The sequence below is a fragment of the Nothobranchius furzeri genome, chromosome 12 (assembly GCF_043380555.1).
Source record: "Nothobranchius furzeri strain GRZ-AD chromosome 12, NfurGRZ-RIMD1, whole genome shotgun sequence".
Classification (NCBI taxonomy): Eukaryota; Metazoa; Chordata; class Actinopteri; order Cyprinodontiformes; family Nothobranchiidae; genus Nothobranchius; species Nothobranchius furzeri.
The window spans coordinates 43,988,539-43,996,698 of record NC_091752.1 but is presented as its reverse complement, the minus strand read 5'-3'; the positions used below and the strand labels follow the sequence as shown (position 1 = coordinate 43,996,698).

Below are 8,160 nucleotides of genomic sequence, written 5' to 3'. Positions count from 1 at the left end.
GATGTAGAGGCCAGGGGAGGGACTTGGGAGAAAAAATATTAAAGACTTACTTTTTCTCAGAACAGGATGGTCAAATTTAAACATTTTAAAAGTCATTTAACAATAAAACTTAAATAAACGAATCATCAGCAGGCCAATAATTGGCAAGTCATTAGTTCCTGATTCAGTAATAATGACTGACCAAACATTAAGCAATCGTCCAGGAAACGTCAACTAATTAAAGAGGTTTGGGGCTGGGTGTAAAGCTCGTGTAATCATATTGAATCATTAGTGAGCGATTGGTATACAATTAATATTACCAACCATTAAGTAAGCATTAAGGAATCATTAAAAAATCATTAGATAATAAATCAACAATGGGGTTGTGAAGCATAGATAATCAAGTTGATAAACAAATCAGGATTTAATTGATTATTAGTTATTCATTATCAAATCCGTAAGCAGATTTTCAGACCATTATTGTAAAGTGTTACCATTAATAGTCCAATTTCCACTGGCACCCTTAAGGGCTAAATCACTGGCGATGGTTAAAGAAAGAAAAAAAAACTGTTTAAACTGCTTTAATAGTTAAATGTTTCACATGAATGACAAATCATTTATAAAAACCCATTAACAAAACCTGAATTTAGAATGTTTTTCTTCTTTAAATGCTGAATAAACATTCAATTTGGAATTTGTGAAAAGAAAAAGCTGATGTGCTCCAGCTCCTTATTACAATATGAAGAATTTTCAGAAGGGTCAGGATTTCTTCGTTTTAGTTTTCCTTAGATGTTTCGCTTGCCACATCAATCAAATCATCAAACAGATCTGAAAACAAAAAGGAAAAGCAATTCAGTTTAGAAAAATGGAGAAACTCATGAAAATCATCAAATATTAAAAACTGAATAAAAACACCAGGCTTTGTCCACATTTAGCCGGGTTGAAAAAATAAAAAACCTCCATCCACACCTAAGTACATTGTTAAGCACATTCATAAACATGCCAGACCTGTAGTTTTCCCAAATTATAAAACATGGCACCTAGCTCGTTTGTGTGCACCGATAAGGTAGAATTACTCTTAAATGTAGGTTTGACAACACAAGCGGCATCCATGTTGTAGTAAACACAGGTTGCACATGGGCCGTCAGCATTTTCGTTGCAGACAGTGGTGTTGTAAAACCTAAAACTCTGGTTATTCCTGTCCACACTGAAATGCTTAAAATGGAGGGGGAAAAAACCCCTGCAAATCTGCACTTTGGCTGGAGTTTTTAAAAAATGTTGTTTTTGTTGCGTAAATCTGCATTCGTGTGAATGACAGGCCGAAACGTTGAAAAATGTCGTCATTTTAGGAGACACTCCGCTACATGTGGACAGGGCCTGAATCACCAGCTTCAAAAATGGCCTTTCCCTTTCAGATGTGGAGTTTTACGTCCCTCAGCTCGACTAGAAGTAAGTGAGGGAGTAAAAACAGTTAACTGTGAAAGAAAATAACCAAGTTTGATCTCTTAAAAAGGGAGTTTATTAAAAGAAACACAGCTCTGTTAGCTGAAATGAATAAATAGAATAAATAAGAAAAAACAGCCATCCAAATGGGAATAAACAAAGGGTATCGAATAAATAAGCGCTGGCACGTAAGGCAGGGATAAACTATATAATAAACACAAAAAGCTCCAACAAAAGTGTGAGCTGTGTCTCTCTGAATGAGGGCAAATCAATTAACAACACAAAGACTTCAACTAGTCGGATCTAAAACCACTCAGGAGTGCAACCCCCCAGGAACTCCCTTTTAAGAGGGAGTTCAATGATTGCAACCACCTGCACCTGGGCTCGGCTTGAGCAGGCTTTGCAGGCAGCGTCGCTGAGGCCATCTAGTGGCCGTATCAGGCAGGGTCTGTTACATGGAGAAAAAAAGAAGCTTCTCTTAATGGAAACTTCAAACACAAGAAGCAAAATCATGGAAAAAAAACAAAGTTGTTCACAGAGAGATACCGCTTTGTCAAGCATCTTAAAAATATAAAAGGTCTTCTTCTCCTTCAGGACTTCTGATCTTTCAACATTAAAAACTTCATCATTAACAAACAGAATTTAATTTTTAAACTTGAGGCAGGTTCACTTTGCAAATAAGATCCACTCGGGATTACAGGTTTCAGTGTTGGGAAAGTTCATTTAAAATGTATGAACTGGTTCGTTTTTTAAATGAACTAGTTAGTTTCTTAGTTCCTAATTAAAAAAAAAATTGAACTGAGTTCACTGTCACACACACACACACACACACACACACACACACACACACACACACACACACACACACACACACACACACACACACACACACACACACACACACACACACACACACACACACACACACACACACACACACACACACACACACACACACACACACACACACACACACACACACACACACACACACACACACACACACACACACACACACACACACACACACACACACACACACACACACACACACACACACACACACACACTTTCAATAGTTGGCATCCATTCAGCCCACTACCCAGCTGCAGTTTTTACCCTACAGTATATTCTCAATAACGTGAGGAAAACAGTTTAATGGGAGATTATTATCTTAGGAAGCAGGCCGAGGTAGCAAACTCAAAGTGCAATACTAAAAGTGCAAAACATAAAAAAATGTATAATCTTTCAGTCCCTTTTCAATTTTTCTATCCACACAGCATAGACGTAGAATAGTAGACGCCACACCAACCACTACTGCCTATGTTTGGCCGCATTTGCGGGTTCTACTTTTTATAAACTCAATGGCTAACAGGATGTTTTAGCCAAGCTTTAGCTCAGGTGTCGGTACAGGACCTGCTCCGGTGCAGGATCGGCTCGGGGTCCTTCGACTGCCGATGACATCACATTACTGCGAATCTACTCGGCTTTCACACGTACTTTTTGGAAAGACATCAGCAGTTTTGTTAATAGATTCTTGTTTGTTACCACCTAAATGTTTTCTTTATAAATGTAATTTGTTAATAAAACACCATATTATCTTTGTTTTGTAAAGAATGTGAAACTGCATAAAACCAACATCGGACTGACAAAAAATAGAGCAGTTCCTATATGTGAAGCCACATCTGTTTGTATTAATGTAGTGTCCGTCTGTATATTTCCTTAGTTGTTATCTAAATACATTCTTTGATTCAAAATACTCCTTGGTGTCTTTCAATAAAGTTCTTATATTTTATTTTGCCCCATTTCATCAACATCAAGAGCTTTTGAGGGTCACCGTTTATCATTTGCTTATATTTTACATTTCCTTTAGAAATCCAAACACATTTTCTCCAAAAACTGTTGATTTTTGGATTACAGGACTACAACCGCTAAGACTACTACCGCAAATTTGTTCTGACCAATCAAAATCATAACGTGATAACGTCACTTCCATAAGCTTCATGTTCAGCCAATCAACTACTTTGACGTCATCGGCAGTTGAAGGACCCCGAGCCGATCCTGTACCGACACCAGAAAAGCTCTGTGGAGATCTGGAGCTAGAACGGCGAAAGAACGCGTTCATAAACCTGTTCACGCACGCCACGACGAACTCACTCACTTTCACGTTCGTCAGGCAAAATACGAACAAGTTCAGTTCACATTCACGAAAAAAAACTAACAAATTCACTAACGATCATTCAATGAACGCGTTCGGACACAACACTGACGGGTTTAGACTTTTTATGAGACAAGACCTGTGACTCTTCACTTTGTATCCTGATATCAGAACATCTTTTAACAGCAGCAAAACAAGTACAACTAAAATCACAGCAGAAGAACCCTTTAACACATTTGACCTTTTTGGGACTGAGTATCAATATTCTGTACAACAATCATTTAGGGTTCAAACACTTTAATCAAACTGGGAACATACCTCTGTCAGTCACAGCTAAAGTTTGTCCTTCACTTCCACCATCCACATCACTTCCTCCCATAGCGTCTTCTCCCATAGCATCTCCTCCTCCCGTAGCACCTCCTTCTGTGCCTTCAGCAAACAGGCCTTGAAATCCAGATTTCTTCTGCTTGTTGTCCTTTTCATCTTCGTCATCTCTGTGAAAGACCTTTGAGAAGAATCCTCCTCCTTTTTGTTCATCTCCACCCTTTTTCTTTTCGTCATGCCCAGAGGAAAAGATTCCTCCTTTTCCCTTCTCCTTTTCTTTGTCACCCCCAAACCAAGACTTGACTCCTCCTTTCTTCTCCTTTTCCTCAATACCCAGAGTCTTTTTCACCGCGCCCTCCACCATGTCTCCTGCAAAGAAAAATTCAGCTCTCTTGGAATCTTGTTGAAAGAAAATCTTTTGTGTGTCAAACTGACATTTTAAACATTTTCATGTTCTGAGCTGGAAATGGGGAACATACTGCCTCTTAATAAAACCTAAAGCTTGTTCTTTACTCTAAATGTCTGAATATGGCCAATTACCTAAGATACTTCCATGGTGTTTTTATACACATAAGCTTGAAATGGAAAGATTAACAAGTATAAAATGTATTCTGACAGTTATTCCTAACATCCATGCCTTTTTGTAGCCAACAACATTTTAAACATTTGCAGTTCATCCCTGTAGGTTTTCCACCACCCAAAACCTGAAACAGTCCTTAGGGCCCCTCTTTAGCCAGAGGCAGCTGTGACTAACAAAGTTCCTCATTTCAAGCTCTCATTCACTCTTTACAATACATTTGCAGTGGTCAAGGATAAATGAGACATTGTGAGTCCTATGGGGGAACATAATCTCTGGTGCTCCTGTTTCAGGGAGCAGAAGCTAGCCAAATGAAAGGCAGACAGAAAATGGAAGAATTTGAAGTCTTTTTAATGATATTCAGACATCTGTCCTCTGGTTGGCTAACAGAACACAGCTTTACAACTGAATCAGTTCTCTGCAACGTTGAGGTTTTATCTCCACAAATAACACAAGCCTGATGGAGTTCTGCTGTGTGCTGGAGGTGCTAATGCTAACAGTAAGCTAGTTGAGATGTTCTGCCGTTTCCTGGACGCTAAAACCAACAACAGCCTTCCCCATCATGAGTCAAGATGCATGTTAAGTGACAGTGTGACGTAGATCTGTCAGGCCTTTCTAATCCTGGAGTTTCTTCACCTATGTTCTATCAGAAGCTAATGGAGGAAGAAGAAAATATCTTTTCTATAGCGCCTCTCAAGATAAAAATCATGAGGCGCTTCACAAAAAACAACAAATGTAAAAATATAAAAAAGAATTTAGAAATGATTCAAAATATATTTAAAATGAGCAAAAAATAGACAATTGTGATAAAAAAATCTTGAGAGAGTGACTAGGAAAGAGGGAAATCAGTGGATCCCGAGGAAGGTGGAATAGGTGGGGAGAGCAGAATAAAGAGAGTGGTCAAGAAGGTCACACCAAAGCTTGAACAAGTGAGTCTTCAGCTGCTTTTTAAAGGAGTCCACTGATCTCAGGCTCAGGGGGAGAGAGTTCCAGAGTCTGGGGGCCACAGCAGCAAATGATCTGTCACCTTTGGTCTTTAGCCTGGTGCTGCACAACCAGTAGGCTTTGATCACTGGACCTCAGGGACCTGCTGGGGGTGTAGGGACTAAGAAGATCACCAATGTAAGATGGTGCTTGTCCATGTAAGGCCCTATAGACCAGAACCAGGATCTTGAAATGAACCCTGAAGTTGACTGGCAGCCAGTGAAGCTGGAGGAGAAGCGGGGTGATGTGGGTGTGTTTGGAGGACTTGGTCAGAAGCATTCTGAACCACCTGTAGACGGTTCAGGGAGGTTCTGCTCAGACACGTGAAAAGAGAGTTACAGTAGTCTAAGCGTGAGGAGATGAAGGTGTGGAGAACTGTCTCATGTTCAGAGATAGGTGGAGGAGATGGGTGTAGGAGTCTGTTTTCATCCTGCATGAAGAACTCAGCGTGACCTGTTGTATTTCAAAAATATCACAAGTAAACCAACGGGTTTGTCAATGAATTTGGTCTTTAAAGAGTTAAACTCTGAAACTACTGATGAAAACATTTATTCTAAAAGAATTAAAATAATTTTAACTGAATTTCAAATATTTATTGTTCCAACTTTTAAATGGAGATGAAGAGCTTTAATATTCATTTCTACATAGATTTAATAAACAGCTCGGGCGCTAACAGAAGTTTTACAATCCACTGAGCTTCTCGAAAATCAGAATTTATCTCCAATTTGCTCAAATCAGTTTTGTTTTATGGATGCAGCTCTTTTGCACTTTTAACCTGGGGTGGGGCCAATTTTCAGAAACAAAACAACAGAGGTGTGACCAAGTCACTGCTTTGCAAGTCACAAATCATTCACAAGTCTTTCCAATCAAGTCTTGAGTTAAGTTCAAGTCAAAGACAATCAAGTCCAAATCCAGTCCAAAGTCAATGATGTGGAAGTCCAAGTCCTTAACTTTGAATTTTCAAGTTGTAATCAAATCATCTGCCCAACTTCAATTTAATGACAATAATAAATAATGTCCAGAAATAAAGTTTCGTAAAACTTCATTTATTTGCTCAAACAAACAGAAAGTGCAACTGAAACTGATTATAAACAAAGTGCTGCTGTTTTAGCAGAGCAAGATCAAACCCAGAACCAAGAATGATTTATGCTTCTTGTCCATGTCGTGCCACTTTTGTGCTAAAATATCAAATATGCTCAAGTCATCATCAAGTCAACAGATGCAAGTCGTTTCAAGTCGCAAGTCATTGGCATTCGTCTGAGTCAAGTTGTAAGTCTTTATAGATTTTATTAAGTCAAGTCAGAAGTCATTAAAATAATGACTCGAGTCGGGCTCAAGTCCAAGTCACGTGACTCGAGTCCACATCTCTGCAAAACAACCAGAGTTGTGAGATTTTTATTTGAATAAATCAAAAGGCTTCATTTATTGGTTGCAATTTGATCTGAGACTCTTAATTCCATTCTAAATTCAACCTAACAGAAACATGTGACCCAGGTGCTCTACGCCTGCTCAGGTAGACGTTCACTAAACCACCGAGCTTTGCAGACAGAACAGGACACCAGCTTTTATCCTCAGCAGCTGAAACAACCTGAAAGATTCTGCATGGTGATCTGTATTCCACCAGATGACAGGTCTCTGTACTCACCCACTTTGTCCCCGATGATTTGAGCAACCATGTTCATCTTTGCGGTGTGAGGGTAGACAACCTCAGTGTGTGTTTGTTTTCTAACAGGTAAGACTGAAGACACCCATCAGCTATCTGAGGAACCCGGTGTGTCTGCAGACAGGACAAACCTGTTCCACCTGCTGTGGGGCTGCTGTAAAACTTTATTTAAACCCTCTGTTTTTGACAGCAGCATCATGTTTAAGGTGTGGCCGGGTGGGGCTGAAGGTGGTGGCCAGGTGAAAACAATGACCATGGTGTGGCTGAGTAAAAAAATTCTATTCAAAGAATTTCTGTGAAAAGAACAAGGAATGAAGGAAAGCACTTCACGTTGCTTGCAGACCACCTTAAAAACAAAACAAGGAATGACTTAACATGGAATGCTGTCAAACAACCCTGCTCACTCGAGGCAAACTAAATCAGAAAGAAAAATATAGGGGTGTAACAGAATGAAATGACTGTTTCCCCCTCTCCTCTGACACAAGACTAGTCTGCATGAGATATGGTCTCAAGGTTTCATGCATTCGCTTCTAACCTGATTATTTTCAGCTCCGCAGAACAATGAAGAATGGACTCTTCTCTTTGAATTAATCAAAGAACTCTGTTTTAATGAAGCTAATCCAACCAATTGTTAGTCAATAAATAAGATGTGACCGATCTGTGAAATCAAAATATTAATGACTTTATTAGAATCCTATAGAATATAATAAGTAATATGACTTTAAATGTTTCCACTAGGACTGGTCTCACGTAGCGTTAAGAGACGACACATTGCTTTTACTGATCCAATCAGAATCTGCCAGATCTGACGGAGGCGTGGTTTTGGTGATGTTTGGTAAATCTGTCAACTTTTCATTCGACCATAAACCAAAACATCCGAAGTATAAAACTATGCCCACGTCATCTCTAACGCCAGTTCAAAGCGTTCTAGAGAAGTGTTGGAGTGGCCAATCCGTAACTTTCCTCTTCAACCAAAAGAACCAACGACAAGCTGGATAAAATCTGTTGCTGTTCCAACTGCTGCAACGGTTC

General features: G+C 39.4%; 1 protein-coding gene across 1 annotated transcript; it reads right to left on the bottom strand.

Moving 5' to 3' along the window:
* Positions 1 to 544: 544 nt before the first annotated feature.
* Positions 545 to 7,294, bottom strand: LOC107397264 (uncharacterized). The gene is made up of 3 exons (XM_015977193.3): positions 7,111 to 7,294; positions 3,899 to 4,273; positions 545 to 807 (listed from the first exon to the last, which is right to left on the bottom strand). The coding sequence occupies exons 1-3, from the start codon at positions 7,145 to 7,147 to the stop codon at positions 755 to 757; spliced, it is 465 nt and encodes a 154-aa protein (XP_015832679.1). The 5' UTR covers positions 7,148 to 7,294; the 3' UTR covers positions 545 to 754.
* Positions 7,295 to 8,160: the final 866 nt, after the last annotated feature.

Excerpts from the sequence above, each read along its gene's own strand:
- LOC107397264 (XM_015977193.3), bottom strand. The coding sequence starts at position 7,147 with ATGAACATGGTTGCTCAAATCATCGGGGACAAAGTGG. Across the intron at positions 4,274-7,110 it reads AATCATCGGGGACAAAGTGG|GAGACATGGTGGAGGGCGCG; the intron begins GTGAGTACAGAG and ends TTTTCTTTGCAG. Across the intron at positions 808-3,898 it reads TTTAGCTGTGACTGACAGAG|ATCTGTTTGATGATTTGATT; the intron begins GTATGTTCCCAG and ends TTTTGTTTTCAG.